We start from the raw sequence: 24,453 nt of genomic DNA, 5'->3' as shown, positions 1-24,453 counted from the left end.
CTTCTGCTGATCTTAATGTTCTCAGCCTATGAAGGTATTTGTACAAAATATAAACATATAACCCCATTAAATTTTCTAAAAACCTGCTATTTGAAGCCACTGCTCTCCCTGATGGTGTTTCTTAAATTATGGCATGTGTGTGTGTAAAATTAAGACAAGAATGCGCTCATAGATTCAGATACTTTTATTATATTTGAGCAAATTGCAAGCATGATAACAATCAAGTCATGTTGTTCTTTTACAGTGATTTACTGCCACCTATTGTTAAGGCACAGGACAACTTACACAGGAGCCTTGAACATACAGTATCTGAGGTTACAGTTAATATTTGACCAATCATTCAGCAAGCTATTATCCAACACTTACTCTTTGACAAACTGCAAAATATATATTTTTAAAAACAAAACCACTATCCACTATGTTTTGAACAGCACATGCCAAAACTCTCATGAACTGGAAGTCCACGCTATTCATATCAGTTCATGATAGAGAGCAAAGTAAATACTTGTTGATATAAAAGTATCATAGATTATTGCTACTGTATTAATACACAAGTCTGTATTTTCAATAAAGGGTGTCAAAAGTCAATTTCATGCAAGAAGATTGTGATCTCAAGCAAAGTGCTCTGCCCCATCCATCTTACAGGTGAATTGATTGCCATGAACAGAAATAGAAAACTTCTTTATTTCCCTTAAATTAATGTGAATACAGTATTTTTTATGGAGAACAATAGAGAATCCAGTATGAATAAAACTGATTATTATAGTAAAGCCATAACCTGCCATTCACAGGTTTTGCAACTAACAGTTGGGACTGAAGGCAACTAAAACCACAGACTTTGGCTTTCATAAGTCAAGTGGATCAAAGTTTAGAAGGTTGTTGGCTTCAGACCAAGCAGGGTGCTGTGCTCCATCCATCTCTGAGGCAACCTGGTTGCCACTGGCCAGTCTGTGATTGGCCCCACCAATGGTAGCATCACAATCAGGGCAGGTTCGACTCTGCATAGCCCCCCCACAGTCTGTTATGAGATAGACATGGCCATTAGGACATTTGTGCCAGTGTCCTGGTGGCAGTTTTATAGCCGAGACGATCATCTGTCTCTCCTCTTCACTGATCCTCAAGCCTGTGAGTGGAACCTTTTGGTTCAGCTCCTTCATGATGTCTTTCACTCTTTCTTCATCTTGCTCAGTGAATTGGCCCAGCTTTTCCAAAACTTTTTTTATTGTTTGGACCTCGGATTGAATTTTGTCACTTTGTCCTCTTTCTTTTGCCATATGGCGACAGGCATTGAATTCAGCCAGGAGGGTGAGTCTCCGTAGCTCCCTCTGCAAATCAAAGACCTGCTGGTCTGTGAATTTTTGTTGGTAGCTGTTGAGCCAGTGCACAAACTCCTCGACAGTCTTCTCAAACTTGTAGCCTTGAAGGACTGACATTTTTTCATTTTTGATCTTCAGAAGTTTTGCAACTCTTATTAGGAAATCCATCTTGTTTTCCACGACCCACAAGTCATTTGCTGTGAGATAGCGTGTCTCCAGTCTTTTTTGGATATTCATATATTCTTTCTGCATGCCACACATGTCAAGGTTGTCCTTCCACTGTTTTTGAAGGGCCTTCTTGTGCTTTTTTATATCTTCCTGATTCCCAATTATCTTCTCCTTAACCATCTCAATCTCAGCTAGGCTGCGGTTGATGTGAGATCCATAGCGTAGATTCTTGCGGATTGGAGTTCGACACTTTGGACATTCCTTCAGTTTTATAGCCACCTTCTCTTCTCCATTTGCCTGCTCATTGTCATCCAGCCCCATGTATATGTCCATGGCTGTGTACTCAATGATGTGCCTGCAGTCCTCTAGCTCAATGAAGTGAGCCTCAGGGTCATCCTCAGTGCCAAAGAAAATCTCTGTGACCTCATCATTATCACAGATGCGACATTTGCTTGGACATTTGTCTCCACAAAGACCTATGCATGGGTGGCCGCAATCCAGGGTCTCGGCACAGGGTTGGGTGCATGGCGGACGATCACATGGCTCATAGCAAAGCTTACTGCAGCGTTGGTGAGGGCATTGCCAAGCGCAGGGTTCGATGCACGGAGCACAGGGCTGTCCACATGGCTTCATACACTTGCTGTGGATGCAGAAATTCTCACATTGTCTCCGACAGGGGGGGCAATCACGAGTGCAAGGCTCCCTGCACTTGTGAGAGCAAATCAGGAGACGCTCACACTGGTGTAAACAAGGGTAGTGGAAGCGTCCCTGATAACACTTGCCACAAGTACCACGACAGGCATGGCCGCATTTTAGCTGATGCTCACAAGGGGTCCTGCATTCAGGCCCCTCTTCCTGAGTGTTATAAAAGCAAGCGTCTTGCTGTCTGTGACCACACCTAAGTTTTACGGTGACCTTTACCTTGCACATATTGGTGCATGGTTCCCCGCAGGTTGAATCACATGGATGTCCACACCGCAGCATTTTCTGACAAGGCTCTTGGCACGCAAATGTCTGCGGGTCCTGGTGGCAAGGAACCATCTGCTTGTGTTGACACTGGGGTATGATCTTTTCAACCTTCACTGGACATTTCTCTGGGCATTTTTTATAGCAAACCAATGTGCACCTGTGTCCCAGATCACATAAAATCTTCTGGCACTTCTTGCCACACTTGTATTCCTTGTGCTCTGGGTCGTAGGGGTGGCAGACTCTTGAGCAAACATGGCCACAATCCAAACGGAACTCGCAAGGCTGGGTGCAGCCCCCCTCAGGGGCTTGTTGGAAATCATCAGCACAATATGCTTTTACTTGTCGATTTGGATGATTCTGACAGCACAGGGTCAGAGCCTTCCCAACCTGGTCCTTCTCCCTCAAAGTGTGGAAGATATTGCTCCACAGTTTGACTTGACCTAGCATTGCACTGTTGCCTATACAGTAGAGCCCTTTCTTGGCACGGGACAAGGCTACACAGACACGATTGGGGATATTCAAAAAGCCAACTTTACCCTGCCTGTTGCTGCGGACCAGAGACAACAAGACAATGTCATTCTCTTCTCCTTGGTACTTGTCAACTACATGCACTTTGACCCCTGAGAACTGTTTGGCAGGCATAAGATTGCGCAGACAGTGGAGCTGGCCAGTATACGTCGTTAGGATGGTAATTTGTTCTGGTTTGTAGTCCTGAAAGAGAAGATAGCGGCAAAGAGCAACTACAAACTTGGCCTCATGTTGGTTCTGATGGCTTCTCCCATCTTTGATCTCTTCTTCTGGGTTGTTATGCTCCACAAAGAATAAATTGCTGTTAAGGCCCTGTAAGACAGAATTTAATAAAAACATCAACTATGTTATTATTTGATATTTATCATATTATTTTGAATTATGTATTCTTACTCTTGTACATATTGCCCGACTTTGACTGAAAATATATTTAAAAGTTTAAAAGACTGATGCAGATGCTTTTTATCCATGCAAGCAAGTAAACAGATATTCACTGTTAGGAAAAACAAGCAGAATGGAGACACAGCAGGAGATCAAATACAATACACACCTTGATGTCGTCATAGTCCAATACAGAGGGATGGTTTTCCAGCTCTGAGTAGATGTGTGGGGTCAGAAGACGGGCAATGTCTGGCCTCATACGATGCTGAAAGAACAAACAAAAGCACAGATAAAGTCAATCACACATAAACACTAAAATGAGGGTTAAAATTTTACCCAGTTTGGGTCAATATAGCACCATTGTAATACTGTGTTAACGTTACCCAGAAAGCCACTCAAGACAATGGGTTGTTTTAACACAGTTTTAGTATTATTGTTTATTTTACTGTTGGGTCATTTAAGCAAAGTAAAGCTTCTTATAATCTACTCTTTTTAAACATACATGTCACAGTTGTTATAAATTGTTAATAATTGTTGTTGTTTCTTGTGCAAAACATTGTTTTTTTTGCACAAAAACATTGTTTTGCACAAGAAACAATAAATCTGTGACAGTTTTTAGCTGAAGTTTGTTGTGTTAAACACTAGGTCAAAATAACAGATTGCTATTGGCTAAAGTTAACCCGATGTTGTATTGGTGCTATATTAAACCAAAATGGGTACAATTTTAACCCACTGATTTTTAGTGTGACAGCGGCATACAGGCACAATGACGCACACAAACCTACAGACATTTTTAAGGATGATGCATTTAACTCTGTCTTTAACTAGACTATCATCTGAAGAATTTTTAAATTTTAATGATTGATCAAAGATGCAATAACACAAACCTGGTAGTTGAGTCTGACAAAAGGGAGTCCCATCCTCACCAGCCTCTCAAACATGGACATCTCCAGATTGAAGTTCTTCGCAAGTTCATATACTGTGGCACTGGGGCGCAGCTGCAGAAAGAAATTAAATTTTAAATCATACCGTATGTTCTAAACGATTAATGTTCATGTATTATTGTTGATGAAAAATAAAATGTGATGCCCTGGTTTTTATTTTTCGTGCAAATTGAGATGGAACCTATGGTCTTCCTGTGGCCTAATGGAGAGCTTTTCAGAGCTAGAAATATGCTTTCATGACCAACCGGCAAATTCCTTGTAATTCTGATATTTTTCAAGTTCTTAAAGAAAAAATAATAACAATATGCATAGCAACTTTCTTATTTCCAGCTTTTAGTCTCTTCCATTCAGTGACTATTCAGTTAACATGTCAGGTTTACTGTATTAAATTAGCACATTTAAGTTTATTAAAGAGCACAACATCATAACCATGTCAGTGAAGAATAGAAGGATGACTTTCATGGTCACATGCCTTAGGTGATCAGAACATTTGCAATTAAATGCTAGTGGGAATTATATCATGCTTAGACACAGGTGGAAGAACCCATCTATATCAAGGTTAGAAGGGATAAACAATATTCTGGGTTGGGTTTCTGTTTTGAAGAGACTGGATGGGAATATAGAATGTGTGCAAATGCACTCTAACTTTCTTTTGCTGTCCTGTTAAGTTTTCGTTGTTCTGCCTCTGTGTGTGTGTGTGTGTGTGTGTGTGTGTGTGTGTGTGTGTGTGTGTGTGTGTGTGTGTGTGTGTGTATGCAAACCTAATTTAGCTAGAGGACAGAGTGTGATTGTTCATGTGGGAGGGGTGTGGGGGAGGCAAGACAAATTCTAGTATAAATGTGAAGCATTGTGTTCTGCTCGATTCAACACCAAACCTGTGATTAATGAACAGCACAACAATGCCAAAGCTTATTTTACTCAGAAAGTGTGATCCATCCTCCTCCATTACATGCACAGGTTCAAGTTTGGGTTCCACAAAAACAAAGCTCCAAACACTTGTACACAGAGTCAAAATGAATACTATCAAATGGATTTAAACCCATTAAACCTGTCTTATCGTGATTGCTTTTCATAAATGCTTATTAACACACCTGTACCAATTTAATTTTCTAGTAGTTTTAAAGGAGATACTTTGATATTTCTTTATTTATTTACTTGTACTTGTCAAAATGTGTCTAGCACATTAAATAGCACCCACTTGTATAAAAGAGTAAAAAGAGCCTCGAGAATAGTGGTAAATTACTTTTACATCAATCTTTTATATCTGATGTATGAAAATAGCAATTGATTTCCAAGCCCAGGTTAAAATAAAGCAATTTTCAAGTTACACTCTATTTTAAATTCCATTCTTATACTTGCTAAACTTTCAGTACAACTGTAAGAAGTCAGGTTTGTTTGTATAGTCAAATACATGAATAAATTCATGCATAAACTGGGTGCAACAAGCAAATATTAGGATATGAGAAAAGAGCAGACAGAAGTTACACAGCAAGAGGAGACTAGGGTAGAATATTGAGATGTGTGATAGAAGTGTGTGTAGTTGTGAACCCATAGTACAGATTGCTAGACAGGCTGCCTGGCTATATGTCCTTGGCAAGCCCTGACAAGTTGTTGTAATAGTCTTCTGATGTCCAGCATATCACTCCTCACTCTTCTCTTCTCTATATCTTGTAATGGCTGGCATGGTATGTTTTTTGGGTTTTTTTGTCCAGCATCCATTTCCCTCAAGGCAACACACAAAGACACTGCAGACAACTACACAATCCCCCATGACAGAATGTCCTTTAAATTTTCACCTCGGCATGTAAATAAGGTAACTTCAGTCAGAGGATGATGACTTATTAAAACACATCAGTGCACATATAGATAGATATATAGATGCAGGCCCACCAACAGTTCTGGAAACATTGGCCTGTTTGTCAGTGTGGGCTCTTACCTGCTGGTGGTCTCCAATGAGGATGAGGTGCTGGCATGCTTCACTCAATGTGGTGATGGTGTGGGCCTCCAGAACCTCTGCAGCCTCCTCTACAATCACTAGACTTGGACGAACTTCCTGTAGAGTCTTACGGAACTTGGCCGCCCCTGTTGTTGTCATTCCAATAACCTGATGGACAGGTTATCTGTGAGTTTATTTACACACAATACTAGTATAAAACCTCTACCCTTTTTCTGATTAATACTATTACCACAAACAGTTGTATTTCTGCCACTGTAAGTAATATTACTCGTATTAATTAGCAACATATTTAATAGTGTTATGACTTTTTGAGGGGTTATACCACTGCAGACGAATCTCCCTTAATTCCAGGGTGTGCTTAAAATGAACTTTGCACAGTGTCATCTGACCATGTCTAACAGGCAAGTGTTTTTTAGCTGTTCTGAATGGCCACACTCAGGCAAAGTCAAATGCCTGCCAACATAGAGAGCAGTGAGACACAAAGATAATTGAAATAGGGAAACCGGCGTGCACTTTCAGACAGTCTCTCCCTGAAAGCATTTATGACAGCTAATTTCTTTGACACAATAATACTGTACATGGCAAAGTGTGGACAAGACTTGAGTTTGAGAGAGAAATTTATTCTTTCTCACCTCCACACACTTAGCCAATCGCTGCAGGAAGTGGGTATGCTTAGATTGTTGGTTCTGGAAAGTCACAAAAATTGTTGGACACAGCCCTCCTATTGCAATATTGCAATGGCATTGAGAGAGGGGTTTCCAACACTGTTTATTGATCCTTCAAGTGCTTAGTTTGAAGCATGCTGATGCCTTTACGTGAAACTTATATCTACCCTGTTGTGTGCTTATAAACAAGAAAGGCGTATTATTTTATATTTTTATAGTAAGATTCCAAAATAAATATAAATTCCTACATATTTTGAGATTTACATCTCTGAGATTTCTGTCTCCAACCCAATACAATAGAGGTGAATGGAATTTCATTTGTGGTACTCCCAGCAATGAAAAATAATCCTTAAAAATATGTCTTTAAAGCAACATATGTTCACAAAAAGTTGCCCATTTACTCTGGATAATCCACTGACCTTCAATTGTTGGAAGCAACAAAAGAAAAATTCCATTCATCTTCATTGTATTGGGCTGGAGGCAGTAATCTCAGAGATTGATATCTCAAAAAGTAAAGGTACATAATGCCAAAACTATACCTAGATGTTATTGAGAAAATGTTTTTTATAATTTGGGTCAGGCGACCCTTAAACATGTCATATCTGAAGCCCAGAGATTACTCAAAAACAAGCTTGATGGTTATGTTATTACATTAAATGAGCATGACTTCCTACTTGATTTAAGAAAGTACAACAATGTATTATCTCACATTTACAAAACCTGATGTGTATTTAACTTTCCTTTTTACATAAGAATAGACATGGCTGATGGAAGTTTTAAATAAACAATGATCTACTGTAGGATCATTAAAAAAGAAAAACACTATTCCTATTATTTATTACTGTGGTAATACTGTACCGTGGCTTCCTTGAGGAGACAGAGGCTCTCATGACGTTTCACATCAGCCAATCTGTCCACTGCGCTCTGATAGGCCTGCTCAGACTCCAGAGCTCTGGTGCGAAGCTCGACTCTGTAGCGTGCTACCCACAACCTGCAGATACAAAGTAAATTAATAATGGAAGTATACTCAGAGCCAAGGTAAAAGAAAAAAAGTATGGAGCTTGATATTACAGTGTTGTTAAACAATTACAGCAAGACACATTGTATCTATCTATTTGTTAGTTTAAATCAGTGGTTCTCAACCTGGGAGATAATTTCCAGGGGTCACAAGATGGTTGTGGAGAAAAAAATAAAATAACATATTTTAGACTGGGGAATGGTTTTTACATCTTATCGCCTGTACCAGTGATACAATTTGCCTTAGAGTAGATTTTATTGTGTGTTTGTGAGAGTGAAAGTGTGACTCTGATTGGACACACTTAAAAAAAAAAAAAAGCTCGGGAAATATCACCCTGACTATCTGTAATATGGATTTACATACATAGCCAAAAACAACATGGAATATTCACAGTGTGTTATTTGTTCAGAAGTACGTGCACATGAAATCTTAAAACCAGTTAAAATTAAAGGACCAGTGTGTAAGATTTAGTGGCATCTAATGGAATGGACTTGGCAGAAATGGAATATAATATTCATAAGTATGTTTTAATTAGTGTATAATCCCATGAAAATAAGAATCATTGTGTTTGTGTTACCTTAGAGTGAGCCCTTTATATCTACATAGGGAGAGGGTCCCCTTACACGGAGGCCACCATGTTTCACCGCCTATGCATATGTTTCTACAGTAGCCCAGAGCGGAAAAACCAAACACTGGCTCTAGAGAGGGCCATTTGTGTCTTTCACAAGTTTCGTGGCCACAATAGGTTCTCCCACATGCTTGGAAGGGGAGGGTGAGGGAGGTGTATTCATTTAGTTGCAATCTGCAACTTCACCGCTAGATGTCACTAAATCTTACACACTGGTCCTTTAAGAGACATTCGGGAAACAAAACGCATCTCACACATCAACAAATCCTTAAAGATTTTTCAACATAAGGAAGGAGAACTTCGAGCAAAAAGACAGTGGTGAGTGAGTAAGCTACAGTCCCTGCTAGGGCCCTGGCAGCTTCATATGAAGTGGCATATCTAGTGGCTCAATCAAAAAAGCTCCACACTATTGCTGAGAGCTACATCCACCCAGCAGCCATTGCAATGACAAGAGCTAAAAATAGCTAGCACACTCCATAAAATCCTGGCCAGTGCAAACCAGAGTTTGCCACACTCTGCCATGAAATGGGATCAGACCATGAATCACCACTGTTTCACACAGAGGTCAGATGGCTTTCTCAGGGTAACGTATTGACCAGACTGAACTCGTCCATATCTTCCGATCAGATAGTGGTTATTCCCTCACTAAACATCTGACTGACCTGTAGTGGGTTGCTAGCCTTGCATATTTGGCAGGCATTTTCGACCAACTGAACTGTCTAAACATGTCCCTCCAAGGCTCAAACTCAAACATCCTTGCTCTTTCTGACAGGGTAAAAACATTTTAAAAAAGGCAAGCGATGGGCCATGCAAGTCAAGGACTTTATGGACACTTAGGATATAAGCATTCAAAAAATGAAAGGGCTTACTGCCACTCACTACAGAAGCCTGCTTGACAATTTCAACAGATCAGTTTTGCCAACTAATTTTCGGGAAGCTGCTACAGGCAGGTCGCTTTGTCGCTAAAAGTTGCTAAATGACGTTGTGATTACATTGTGTGATGATGTCATTACGTAATGACATAAAACTGCGTCACTATGTAGAATATACGTTACTCAAATTGACTGGTCATCTCGGTGAAAAATATGATTTGAAATTTGTTAGTTTGGATTTGTTTGTTTATTATCACATATTTTTATTTGTAAAAGTAATATAAACACAACACTTTATGATCAGATATTGTTTTATTTTTAAACACAACACACTGAATTATTGAACAATGACACATTACATATTACTGAACACTTACATTTTATTTATTTTCTTATTAACTAGTAAAACTACACTTTCTGAACAATTATAGTTTTAAGCAGTGTATTGGTAGTTATTTAATATGCTACCTAACTGATCAATAATTATAGGTACAAGCTAATAACAAGGTATATCATATATGCTATCTTATTGAACAATTGCAGCTAGCAACTTAACTCAAATATGCACTAGGCACCTCTCTCCAGTTCTCTCCAGGCTGTTGTGCTGCTTGGCTGGCAGTGACTAGTTGCTCAATGGTTTCCTCCAGATATTGGCACTGTTCTCATTCACACTGCAGTGCACACTGCCACCATCAGCTGTGTCCCCACTAGTTCCAGAAAGTCCATTCCTTGCATACGTAAATATGATGAATCATAAATTGGCGAGGAAATCCTCTTCATTTTCACTGTTCAACTGCGTTGTCACTGAGCTGGAACCAGCAGAAGAGGATGGAGTGGCCTTAAAACTGTACGCTGCTGTGGTCCCAAACTGCTGCATAACTTCACTTGGTAGTTTATGCTGGTAACAGGTATGACCAGCCAGCTTCAGTTCATACTGCACCAGGAGTATGGAGTTGAGAGTGTGACATGCCAAAGGACATGCCGTGCAGTTATTCACTTCAACAGAACAGGTTGACTACTCTGCTGCAAAATGATGTTAAGAGGTGTACCAGATCCAAAAGCTTGCCAGGATCTGTTTGCTCTCCCTCAAATGACGTCACTGCAACTTGTATGTCAGACAGGATAGATTTCAAGAATGTCAGATGGACATAGTTGGTCTTGTCTACATACATGGTGTGGAGCACATCCGCCATGTAGCAATGCTCACTGGCCTTGGTCAACTCAAAGTGGAGTTTCAGTTCTTCCCACTGGCTCAATATATGAGTTACGGCAGGCTCAATTGATAGCCAACATGTGGCACAGACTTTGGTGATCTGCAGGGGTTTCTGGCCACAATTAATGGCAGCATACACTGCTTTGTATGCCTCCTACCATTTTAAGGAAATCGAAAACCAGTTGGTTTCCTTGATTAAGTACTCAACACTCCTAGGGATTTCTTTGGATGCTGCACTGACAGCCAGTTGTAAAGAATGGCACACACAGTGGATGAGTACCAATGGCCATTGCCATAGTAGCCTCTGCAGTTTTGCAGTTATCCACATTCTTAACCAACTGTAATGCAGACTGTGTTGCAGGGTTGTACAGTTTTGATTTATTTATATGCTTTGCTGTAGCACAATGTTTTTTGATGTCATACATTTTTGCAAGCATATCTGATTTGTAGTACACACAGTATGCCTGACAGTCATCCCCATGTACTGGCTTCAGCCACCCTTTAAATTCAGGTACATGTTGATTGATGTTGTAAGTTCTGTTCAAGATCAAACATTCATGACCAACTATATTTATTGTATTTTAACTTTGGTTGTTGAACTATTTAAACTTATCAAGTTTAACTTTTAACTAACCACCAGAGAAACACATATGCATTTTTTCTTTAAATTAAATGTTGAAAAGCTTTTTCAACACTAGCTGCAGGGAGTGTTGTAGTATGTAGTAACATTACTGAGAGGATTTAGCCCTCTTCAGATTGTTGATGCTACTTTGTGGAGGAAATTCTAAATTTGTCTTATTTTTTTAAATTGTAATTTCCTAACCAAATATTTGTACTCTGAATTGAATGAGTTTAAATGACTTGACCAAAAAATGTAAGTTTGTCTCGTCAAACATATGCTACTGCTGCTGTAGTCAGCCAACAATGATTGTTGCTACTGTCACTACTGCTGATATCACTCACAATGCACTTTTGCAGCCAGGCTGGTTTTTGTGTCATTTAGAGGGAAAACACACGCATTTTAGCATTTGGGAAACTTTTCAAAAGTTGTCAAAAGTTCCAAATAAATTCTAAAAGTAGCTAAATTTGCTGCTAGGTACTTTTTGAAAAAAAAGTTGCCAGGGTAATCTGAAAAGTTGCTACATCTAGCAACAAAATTGCTAAATTCACATCATTGCAACAGATACTTCCCAAAAGATGATATGCCAGAGAGATACGACTGGATACGTCAGCCTTTCACCCCCTCCAGTGTGCAATACCTGTTGTCGGAACTGAGGATGTCCTGTTGGACCTCTCTTCTGACCGCACATACAGACTGCTTTCGCATCATGCACACTGGAACAATTCTGGCTGTCAGTGGCTGTGGAATACTCAGGACTATCAAAAGCTGCAATGGATGTACTCTTTACTTTGGATCTACATATTTATGTTAAAATATATTTTATTTATGTTAAAAGACATTTTCCACACTGACATTCATCAAGAACATAAAGATAACGACCCTTCAGAGATGAAGATGATCTTTGTGTGGCAGTCTCCTATATAAAACCAAGAATACAGTTGCAGTTGTTCAAATAGGCAGGTCCAGCCATCCCACTAAAATGTGTGAGGGTAAGTGAATGATGTCCCTGCTGCATGACGGGAAAAAAAGAAAAAGAATCAACTGATTGATATTAGGCAACCAGCCTTTAAATGGAAGTCTGTAAAAAACAGACAGAATCTCCATTATTACAGGAAAATGTAATGAATGAACTGATATGAAAACAGTTCTTCAACTAAGGCCTGTAAGGCCACTGATTCGCTCTGAAAAAAATAAATACCATTCAAATGTATATATATTTCTGTACCGCCGCCCTGTGTTTGCTCATAAAACTGAGAGGTTTTGCTTGACACCAGTTTTGTATTCAGGGAACCATTTATCTGCAGATGAGACTCATTTTTCCTGCAGCTGGACATGTAGACTTTAGTACTGACACAGTCTTTTTCTGCCCTCTTGTGGTCAATACTGGTACAAGCTTTATCTCAACTTGAAACTGGAGCTTGACATTATCACCCACGCACACTGAAATGCTAAATTGAGTCCTTGACTCTGTGATGCACCAACAAAGGTCTGCTGTGTAAATTTACATCTTATTTTCTTGTGACTCTCTGTTGAACAGAACTGACAAATTGAGATTCATGTTGTTTTGAGATGTGATGCAAGTGTTTTGCATCACATCTTTCACTTTACATACTCTGTTTTAATACATGTTAACAGGCTCAGTTACCTAAGTAATATGAGAATGTATTTCTATCTATTATTATTCTTTTTGGCCTAAAGCAGACATGTTGGCTGTTGACTGTGAAGGTGCTGTTATTTCAATAAATCTAAAAACACTACTTAAAGCCAAAATTGAATTAGTTGTTGTTCTGTCTGAGGGCAAAGCAATTGTCTTCCTGTGGGGGGTTTGCAACTTGAAAAGGTTGAGAACCACTGGTTTAAATGATAATTATGACTAGTCCTTGCAATCCTGTTTTCACAGTGATAGAAGTTTGGAGATACATCTTGGCTCTCTGAGGTAAGAAGATCCTCTGGGATACATTTTCCCGGTGATTAGTTGACTTAATTATACACACTGGGAATAGACTACTTCTACCAGACTGAGGTTGCTTGGGGGATAAGAGGGAGGAAGAAAAATGAAGAAGGAGGGAAGGAGGACAGAAATGTAAGATACTAGGAGAAGTGATGGAAAGTGAGAGTTGATAAAGAGGCACATGGATTGTGAGCAAAGGAAAATAAAGTGAAACAGAGATGCAGACTGACCTATAGAGTCGCCATCGGTCGGGCAAATTAAGGGTCCAAATATCCAAGACGTTCTCTTCCTCCTCATCAGTCATAGCCGTGGTCTTCCCCAGCTCTTTCTTGATTTTGCTCTTTATCTTTCTCTTCTGCTCCCGTTGTATCTGTACAGACCAGAACAGGGTAATGTGTGAACTTCAGACCCTCAGTTCATTAACTGTTTAACCTGCTTTAAATTCTAGCTAATCTGGTAAATTGTTTTGTTCTGTAATTTAAACGCACAATATGTAATTTCAGCCGCTAGGGGTCTCTCAATCAAAACAATAACAAAAGACAGAGTGTCATGGTATGAAGTAGCAATGGATCATGGGAGTTGTTGTCTTCATCGTTAAATAACCAGCTTCACCGGGATAGGATTACTCCAGTGTTAATCATTCGGGATGTTTTTACCGGGAGCCGAATTACCCACAGAGGTATCCTCCTCTCCAGAACAAACGGACCCGGAGATTACAGGTAAAAACACTAAATAAAGCTGTTTCACTTAAAAAATCAGCTGAGCTGCTGCTAACACTTGTTCGGTTTATTTCTCTTATAACTTTAGATCCAGACGTTCAGCAGATTTCTCCCGGGAGCCGAATTATCCGCAGAGGTCTCCTCTCCAAAAACAAACGTACATGCAGATTAAAATCATTAAAATACTAATTAAAGCTGTTTCACCTAAAAAAACAATATTTCTCCGACGAGGTTTGGTGACCACCGGACTTCCTGGAGGGGCTGTTAGCCGAGCTGCTGCTAACGTTTGCCCAGTTTATTTATCTGATAACTTAAGATCCAAACGTCCAATGACAAAATCCTTCTTCCGGCTAAAATATATAGTTAAAAGCGACCTAAATTTATCATGAAACAGTTTCTGTGGAACAGCCACAACGCCAATGTGTTTTCTTGTATGTGTGTAAGTTACTCTTTGGTAGACGCCATTGTAGTGGACAAACACAGCACCGCCACATGCATCTTGTGCGTATTTACTCTTTGGTAGAGGAGGTAAGACGCCATTGACAGGCGACCAAATGAAACAGTCCGTTACTTTGATTAAATTACAGATTTCTCTGGGTTTGAAAATTGTTGGAAACATTTGGGATAATCTAAGTACACAACTCAACAAAATATATAACCTAAGTCTAGTTGTTTTTAGACATTTTAATGTGGAATAATTACATATTATACCTTTAAGTAGGATGGTGCATCCTACTTCAGCATTAGCCTTGGAATCCATTGTAACTGCTGTGAATCCAAGCTGACTACAGCTGCCTTTCTTTGCACACAAGCAAGAGACCTTTATAGCCTACTGAAAGTATTTGATACTCAAAAGAAAGATTTTTGATGAAGAATTCCTTTAAGCAAGGCACTTAATTGTGTTTCTGTTGACCATTTACTGTAAACACATATATGCATATACATCTACTCCCACCAAACCAATCAACCATTGCCCTTCATAACCACATTCTCAATCAATGTATTAAGGGATTGCAAAAAAGTTTGAACTAGTGAACTCATTACAATCTCGACATGAAAATTCTTATCTTGATTTTACCTCCCATCCTTCCTCACTCTGCTCAGCCTTTATTTCAGCTTTATCCAGGTTCATAGCCAGCATCAGTTCTTGCACTTCTCTGACAGTATCCTCCATGACTTCCCTCTTTCTGCCATCTCTACCACCTCTGGGAACAATGTTGTCATCAATAATCCTCTCCGCCTGGATCAGATCTGCCTCCTCTGCGATTTCAATGAGGTCCTCTTCCTCCTGCTCCATTGGTTCTTCTGCTGCTATATCTAACACGTAGCATCAGAATGATTTCATTCACCCAGTACAATTGAAGTACAGAATTTTAGTTTTCATTTCCAACTTATAAAGTTGCATGTGCATAATAATACACAAGAAAATGTCCTCAAATACAGTAAAATAGCACAGAAACTGAGTGAGGGGACAAACAACATCAGTCTACATTCAATATACTCTATGTACTGTATATTCTATGATAAATGGTGGATGTTCTTGGTAAATTTCAGATGTGGTCTGGCTGAACTGGGAGCTGGATTATTTATCATTGTGTAGCTACAAAATCCTGCTGCTTTGAGTTTAGAATTTAATGATCCTTTTTGAAAGCTCTTAAGTGTCAATTTCAGCTGGTTTGGAGAGAGCTGAAATGGAGCAGCCAGGGCTGGTGTGAATACAAATTGCTTTGAAAGTATAATGACAAAAGTACTCTTTCAATGTTTTAGTGGAGCTCCACTTATAGTAAAAGGCTTACCGTCATTTGCACTCTCTGTCTCCCTCTGCAGGAAGGCGGTGGAACCCAAACCCAACCACTCCATAATCAGACTGGGCTTCTTATTCCGGGTCTCAAAACCATCCTCCATCTAAAAATTGTTTCATAAATATGAACTGATAAGTTAATAACATCTTATCTTCTGTCTAGCTCAGTTTACACATTTACATGTTTTGTTTTTGTTTTGTTTTTAATCCAGTTTGACTCACAAGTGGTTCTTGCAGACTGTTCCAGTGTCTGTCTGAAATGAACCTCTGAAGAAAGGTTTCACGCAGAATGCCTTTCAGAGAACACTCAAGCTTCACACTTTGATTTTGAATCTCCCTCTCTTCCTGACACAGCTGCTTGTAAATCTGTCATGTCATGAATAGGACAATTAGGTGGAGAAATCACACGACAATGTATGAAATATACAAAAAGATAAGGTACACCATATCCAGAACATCAATATGATAAACTTACAATTGTGAATCTGAAGTCTATAATAAGCTTAATAATAATAATGGTTTATTAAAAACCTATTATATCCAGTCATACATTCTAATCACTCACTGTAGGTCAGGCAGTTCCTCATACAATATGAGCTCACCTCATTAAACGCACCACGCAGATAAGGTGGCAGCGTTCGTCTGAAGTCATGTGAGTGCATCAGCTCCCTGAGATTGAAACGTTTCAGGACCTCACTGTTGCTGCGGCCTCCCACTCGCACAATGCCCGTCGGCAGGAATTTATGGATACCTTGGATGCAGAGGCAAACAAAGTGCACACAGGTTATTTGTCTTACATCGCCCATTCCAGCGCACCAAGCTGGAGTTTTCTAAGAAAAATATTAAAGATTTGAAGTATATATCTATAGCATATTAACAAACATTCCACCATATAAACAAATACAGCTGCCAAGATTTTTTATTTGTTTTAGGAATAAATACACACATTTTGTTGACAGGAGACCTGAATGCATTTTCAAATCATTTGATGAACCACTCAAAAAACTTGTCAAATAGATTTGATATTATAATATTATAATGAACTGGCATCACTGCTCACCCTCAAGGAACTGATCCAGAGCATGGTTAGTGTAACACACTACCAGCATCGGAGAGTTGCCATATCGATTTCTCCAAAGATCCCGATTGGTCAAAAGAGCCTGAGCAATCTTTAGTCCAACGTAGGTTTTTCCTGAGGAAATGTAAGCAGAGTTGCACGATTTTCAAATGTTTTAAGAGGCAAGTAAAACTTTTTAATTCTTAGAATTCTGTCATTTTACAAATGTGTAAAATACATTTTACACTACTAATTCACAAATTAATTAGTTTATGCTTCCAACAATGGCTTTTGAGTGTGTTACCAGTGCCAGGAGGTCCCTGTAAGATGGCCAACTCCTTAGTGAGGGCCAGCTGGAAGGCTTTCATCTGAGACTCATCCAGCCCCAGCTCCTCCATTCTCGGCCAGGCCTCTGCCTGCAGGCTGTGAAAGGGCCGTACGCTGTCCTTACATTCAGGGTTAGCCACAGATGACAGGTCATAAGTGTCATTTCTTTGCAGATAAGCTGGGGGTTGCACATCTGCATTACACTCCACGATGTACCTAGAAATATGACGGAGAGGATGACATCTTTTAGCATCTATTATCTGTGTAAAGCAAAGATGTAGAGACATATCATTAATAGATTATTGTTCATATATTGCTTTTCCAAAATCAGTTTTTCTTAACAAGTCAAAATTACACACAAGCTCACAAGCAGCATGCATTAAGTAAGGATTAGTAATGGAAAACAGCACAAGAACTTGAGAATTGATCTCCAAAATTTCCTTTCAAAAGTTTCTATCATTTAATTAACATTGGTTTTCTTTTTATTATGTTTTAATGTATTGTGTAAAGCACTTTGAATTGTCCTTGTGTATGAAATTTGCTATACAAGTAAACCTCAATACGCCCTCCCGTAATACTCCTAACTGACCTGGGAGTACTTGAGGATTATAGGAAAAGCTCAAGAAGGTTGTTGGTGAAAAAGAAGATACTGTTTGCACTGCAACACTGACCTGAATCAGCATCTAACATTAAGAACAACATCAAGAAAATGTATAGACAGAAAGCAGAACTTTTATCTTTTCATGGAGAATTTTATTTAATTGACTTTTTTTTTTTTAACCAACTTTCCTTGATATATAAAAATACCAAAGTTGCTGGTAAGTCCCATGTTGCAGCTCTGAAGTGAACACAGTTTAATGTTGTTTGAGCTAATGAGTCACAAGAGAAATGTCTGGGAGACAGATGGCCAACAAAATGTTTCATGGAATACATTACTTTGTGGTGGCTGCAGAAGGGCACTGGGAGTGCAGATAATAACAGAACTTTTGAACTCATCCATGCGTGATAGCTTTTTGGGAATACCATAACGATATAATTAGATATAATTAACTCATGGCAATTAAGAGTGTGATGGCTGAACCTGCTTTGTACCATTTCTTCCCCCACTGCCCTTTGAAATACATGTGAACTCCTGTTGAAAGTACTGTGGGATTATATAAAATCTATTACCTTGACAGTAAAATATGAAACTCCTCCACAGCACACAGACAAACACACAAACACAATTGCATACCTCTGAAAGGGTAGCTCATCCTCTCTCTGCTCCTTTAGGCCATCTAGAACATACCGATAGGCCTCGAAGTAGGCAGTGGTCTCTACCATCAGGAACAACTGATCTTTCTGTGGGATTAAACCAGTTTATTTGTCATATATTTGTTATATAGAAAACAATAAATGCCCTCCACCCATCACCCACTGCATCCATGCAAGCAACAATGCAATTTAATAATATGATTGCCTTCTAAATACACTCAGTCGTCAGTTTATTAGTAAACCTAGCTATAGGTAATAATGCAACAGCCTGCTAAAGTTCAGTTTTTGTTTTTTTTGTCAAAACTGTTTGAAAGAGGTGTTGATTCAACTTTATGGTCATTTTGGAGGCTGTAGTTTGTGGGGCTGTTGAATTATATTGTATAATAATTACAGTATTTTATTATACAGAGGAAAAACAAACTGTTAGAAGCAGTTTTCAATATTTTAGCATGGTGTACCTAAAAACTGGCAACTCAATGTACATTTCTGATAAAGATTTTGGAGATTAAGCGGCTGAAATCAGATGGTAACAATATGTATTTTCAGCAACCGCATGCATTCTGCCCTTGTCACTAACCACAGTGTGTTGACCCACCTGAATTCGGGCCAATTTGATTCTGCTCTCTTCAGTAAAGATAATCTGGACCTGTCCCATCTGCAGGTCTGCGGGGTCCCGATCTGACACTGTGGCAAACAGGAAGCTCTCAAAATTATCACACGACAGGCAGACCAGGGAACCGTAGATCAGCCTCTTGGAGTTCTGCCAGCGCACAAACTGTAGAAAAGATGGAGAAAGTTATATACATTATTAAATATACCTTAATATTAGCCAAATTTAGCAAAATACCAGCATCTCCTAAAATGTCAATTCAACAATATCTCATTTTATAACACAAAAAGTTTTCAATGTGGAATTAATCTAATGTTATATAAAGATAAGTTGTGACAAACATCTAATTCCATCCAAAGGCTAACCTTAAGTGGCTGAATGTCAAACTGGACGGTGTAGGCGAGGCCAGCATGTGTGCACCTGGGTACCACCAGTCGTGTGTCAAAATATACTCGGATATCATCAAAGCGCCTTGTCTTCAGTGGTTTATCACTCCTCCCCATGTCCATTTGGTTCTGAAGCAATTGCTGGATCCCCTCACGGAGTGGCCTCACAAAGTCCTCTCTCAGCAGTCGGAAGTGTGTGTCGAGGTAAAGGTGGGTGCTTGTGTAGCGCTGAGAGGTGAGGTTGGGTCTAAGAAAGGGCCTGTGGTTCTGATGAAACTCCTCAGGGGTTGGGTAGATGGGTATGGTCCTGAAATCCTGATGCTCTTCTCCACCTGGGTTAGTAGTAGTGGGAGTTTCAGTTGTATTTACATATCTATAAAACTATGTGAGAATTTTGTACAAACATCTACACATTTTGCAGTGTTTGGTTAAGGGCAGGATAACAAAACATTTGAAGACCAGCACTTCAGTAAAAATATCCATAAGAGGTCATTACCTGGGTTATCTCCACCGGTGTTTAGGAGGGCATAGGTGTCCCTGCCTGAGCGGAGGGTACCGTCCCTGGATCTCTCCTGGAGATGATTGACTAGACCCTGAAGACTCTCCATGTTCTCCTCCACTTGAGCCGGGATGTCCACTCCTGATGCCCTCAGGGTGTTGATGGAGTTTGGGACCAGTGTCAGTAACAAACTCACAGCCTGGACCGAGCTAGCAGGGAAGATGTTGAGCACCTAATAACATATTGAGGATAATTAAAGTGTAGGGAGTTTAACACTAATTAAAAACAGTTAACAGAAAGAAGCACAATAAGGCTAAAATAATGCATTTGTAGAAGTTTATTTAAGGACCTGAAAACTGATTTTCTTACTATAAGCAATAGAGCACTAGAGGAACAAGTTTTCAAGTAAGTAAGCTTTCTGTTAATATTTGAACAGTTATGGTTATTTCCATATTTGTGTTTTTGTGAGTGTTTTTATCTCTGGTTTGAAGTGTGGAGGGCTAAATCTGACCCAACCACACCTACACAGTCTTGACAAAGCTTTTGAGCAAGAAACTCTTAATAAATAATAACTAAGTATGGGTTTTGACGTCAGGGTCTTCAGCAGGGTGGAAATGATAAAAACAGATTGTTTACACCTGGTGCCCTAAATAGACAATACACAGGAAATAAATTATATTGCATCACATTATTTATTGCAAATTTTCATTTATTCCTTATACTTATTTAGTCATGAATATTAAATGTTATGGAGAAATACTTAAGATGTAGCTAAACTGCTGTTGAAAGAACTAAAAAACTAAGCTTTTATCAGAGACAACTCTTCTGGGTCTACTCAATTACTTTTGTGCAGGGGATTTTTCATATATTCCTTCATTTATCCTTAAGCTGAATTTACTGACTGATATGGTCTGTCATTCATTTCTTCCTGTCTTTACCTCTGAGAGAATCACCAGGATGTTTTCCAGATACTGTGGGTACTGTGCCCTGCGGACAGGGTTGAACTCGTACACCATGCTTGTCAGATAGTGGGGCAGGGTAGTGCGAATGAACCCTGAATCTTTTATGATGCCAGCCAGGTGCTGCAGAGTGCCTCTGTCTGAGCGTGATTTGAAGGCTTTACTCAGCACCAGGCTGAGGAGTTCGACAAGGTCCCGCTTCATGTTTGTCTCACGTAGTACATCATGTAAGGCAGGGTTAGTGGACAGGGTGATGGCCACTACAGAAGGGTCTTTTTCAGAGAGTTCTTCCAGTGTTTTATGGCCCAGTCTACGGCCTTGTGGAGGCCCGACTCTGCCTACAGAGACTGATCTCCCTCCATTCCCCTCTTGTCTTTCTCCCACACCGTCTCTTCTCTCACCGCCTCTACCTCCTCTTCTGTCCACACTATGCCCCCCTCTCCTTCCTCTAGCTGCACCTTGCTCTCCATTTCGCCCTGCCCCACCTCTCCCTCTCTCTGCCCCTTCCCCTCCATTTCCGCCTCCTCCTCTCCCTCCTCCTCTCCCTCTGCCTCCCCTTCCTACATCCCTTCCACCACCTCTCCCTAAGTCTGCTGCTCCTCCACCTCCTCGTCCTCTGCCTCGCACCCCTTCACCTCCACCTCCTCTTCCTCCACCCGTCTCCTCCCTGCCTCCTCTTCCTGCACCTCTTTCTCCTCCTCTCCCTGGGTCTGCTCCACCTCCTCTTCTTCTCCCTCTCCCACGCATCCCTTCACCTCCTCCTCCTCCTCCTCCTCCTCCTCTTTGTCCATTTGTTTCCTCCCTTTCACCTTGACTACTCCCACGACTTTGTGTTCTTCTGCCCTCTGTTCCTCTCCCCCTGTCTCCCTGTGCACCTCCCCGTCTTCTCCCTCTGCCTTCACGGGCGTTATCATTTTGGCCGTTGCCAGGATCTGGGGAGAAAAGCAACATTCACATAAGGAGACCTTGAAAATTGTACAGATTTGTACCCATGTTTTTAACTGACTGACTCTCATACTGTATAGTTACCATTAGGTCCTCTTCTCCCCGTCAGTCTTTCCATGGTAATACATGTGGTAGTTGTTGAAATTTAAGATGGTAACACAGATGATTTCTAGTTGGCAAGAAATTAGAAAGTGTATGTAAAAATAACACATTTGAGCATAATTACACAGGAACTTGTAATTCAAGACCACTAAGACTGTCAACATAAATTATGTTTCACTCCTGATAAATGGTTACACTTTCACTATTATGCAGTGTGTTCTTATCATGCCCCCCCCCAGCCGTCCGCCCCGCCCCCTTTATTATCTGTATGATTTGCGTGGTCACAGGAGTGCCGAAGTCAGCCAAGAGGAGATGATCTCATTGTTTATGGCTTCTCAGGAAATTAGAGCAACTACTTTGCTCGCCTGTCTCTTCGCTCTCAAGAGAAAGCCTGTACTGTTATTTTGAGTGATATGTATTTGAATTCCCATTGTGGTAAGGGAACACTACGTTTGAACTACTCTTGACTGTAGTGTGACATTTTCGCTAGATTCTAATGAATCTTTGATTGAGAGTGCACTTTACTTGCAATTGCAATGACATAATCCAAATGAAGAGTGTGCCCTCTACTGGATGCACGAAGGACCTGCATGGGAGTGTAGGTTTCCTTTCAGCAGAAATCGGATGAGCGCTTCTAACCACAATATTTCTTTAGATGCGGAATTGCTGAAATGCCCTCGGGGTGTTACAGGTACTTTTCCAACAAGCTGACAATTGTGCAGTGTATTCTGTAGCTCAGTTTCGATAGGCTACTCCATAACACTTTTAGCCAATGCATGTCTTATACTGACCAGTGAGGTCTGTCCGCCCCATCCTCACTCCTATATTCTATATATTATATGTACATATATATTTTTAAATCGATTTAGCTGGCTGCCTCTGCCTTTCACTCTTTCCCCGAGAATAACATACAGAAAGAAAGAGAGCTCTTACCCAGATTGAAGTCCACTGGACATTAAATAGTCTATATAAAGCTTTAAAAATGCATATTTGTTGTTATTATCGCTAATACATCCGGCTCAGTCTAGTTTCGGCTTTGCTGTTGCTGCTCGCAGGCTCTGGCTTCTCAGTTCAGGAAGCTGCTATTTAAATGCTCTGTCACTTTCGTTTCGTCAGAACAAACAGACCTTTCGTTTCTGACTAACAGGCATGTCACTGTGAAATAAAATTGAACCAGTGGGTGTTAAGTCTGTGATGATCTGTTCTGTGTTTGTTGTTGGTGCTGTTGTCGTTTTTGATGTAGTTGTCTGTTTGTCTGACGATCGCTGTGTTGCACATGATGAGTTTCAGAGAGGACTGTTATCTATCATCGATACACATAACAACTTGTGCCCAGTTGCAAACTTGTTCAGTATCTAGGCCTGTGGTTATTCACAAACAGCGTGGTGTGCGTGTGTGGCAGGATACCGCTGGGTTTCTTCTAAATTTACTGGTTTTGTTTATGTTATAGCCAGTGGTTAAGATAAGTTTTCAGATAGGCCTACATAGATGCCACAATGTAAAAAAAGCTAAATTGCAAATTAAAAACCAGTATTCCGTAATTATACGGTACGATAAGTAGTATCAGCTAATTGTAACTGAAGTAGGCTTTAAAGTACTTACTATGCTGAATGGCTCCCAAAAATGTCAAAAAAAATTATTTGTGGCTGCAATCATTCCCCCAGTCCATAGGAGATCCCATCCTAATGGAATTTCAATGTAGGCTATAATCTACAGTTCATAGTGCACAGATGCTCTTGCAAGTTCAGATGAAGCTTCATGTCTATGGAGATATTCTGTATTGTCACACTGCCCCATCAACACTTCAGCAGTTAAAGCCTGTGTATCATAATTCATTACGCTTTATCACAGATGACAAACTTCATATTCAACATTGTTCTCTGTATCACCAGGTTGATTGAACTTCCTTACAGTCAAGAAGAAATAACCATCTCGTGTTATTCATATAAAGCTCTACTGTTGAAGCTCCCAAACTACCTCACATCTCTACTCTCATCCAAATCTACAGCACACGATCCAGTAACTACTTAACCTTAGATACCCCTCAGGTACGCACTAATGTTGGCAGAACTAGTTTCAGCTACTATGCACCTATTAAATAGAATGAACTACAAACTGCCCTCAAACTTGAGTCTTACATTCCTCTTTGAAATTTTAAAGCTTTATAATCTGATATTTTTTCATGATTCTTGTAACTGTTTTTATTAATTCCTTGTTTATTGTGTGGTTGTGTTGTTTCTGTCTGCTCATTGTGCTCTTGTCTTATGAATGTTTTCTTGTTTCTTGGAAAAGAGATCTTAATCTCAATGAGACTGTCTGACTAAATAAAGCTTAAACAAAACAACAACAACAACAACAACAAAGAGAAAGCTATAGCTGAGTTAGACAAATGAAGTCCTCCAGAGTTAGCTACAGTCTTTTTGGTACAATGTTCTATTTGTCTTATCCCTGTTCTGCACCTCAGCAAGCACTGTCGAGGGAAACACAGAGAGGACATCTTTTCATGCTAAGTCTCTCATATTAGGCTATATATTATAGGTATTATATTAGCTTCTGTCAAAC

At 39.9% G+C, this 24,453-nt stretch overlaps 1 protein-coding gene across 1 annotated transcript; it reads right to left on the bottom strand.

Moving 5' to 3' along the window:
• Positions 1-169: 169 nt before the first annotated feature.
• On the bottom strand, positions 170-23,228 carry znfx1 (zinc finger, NFX1-type containing 1). The gene is made up of 19 exons (XM_042404001.1): positions 22,825-23,228; positions 21,874-21,958; positions 20,824-21,776; positions 19,883-20,117; positions 19,366-19,718; positions 18,986-19,165; positions 18,371-18,477; positions 17,114-17,352; positions 16,813-16,944; positions 16,355-16,503; positions 15,975-16,118; positions 15,748-15,856; positions 15,030-15,268; positions 13,463-13,602; positions 7,787-7,919; positions 6,243-6,410; positions 4,250-4,360; positions 3,532-3,627; positions 170-3,293 (listed from the first exon to the last, which is right to left on the bottom strand). Exons 2-19 carry the CDS (start codon positions 21,905-21,907, stop codon positions 846-848), a joined length of 5,970 nt encoding a protein of 1,989 aa, XP_042259935.1. The 5' UTR covers positions 21,908-21,958; positions 22,825-23,228; the 3' UTR covers positions 170-845.
• Between the last annotated feature and the right edge of the window lie 1,225 nt (positions 23,229-24,453).

This window comes from Thunnus maccoyii, chromosome 3 (assembly GCF_910596095.1).
Source record: "Thunnus maccoyii chromosome 3, fThuMac1.1, whole genome shotgun sequence".
NCBI classification, from domain to species: domain Eukaryota; kingdom Metazoa; phylum Chordata; class Actinopteri; order Scombriformes; family Scombridae; genus Thunnus; species Thunnus maccoyii.
The sequence above is the reverse complement of the archived record's forward strand: the minus strand, read 5'-3'. Positions and strand labels throughout refer to the sequence as shown.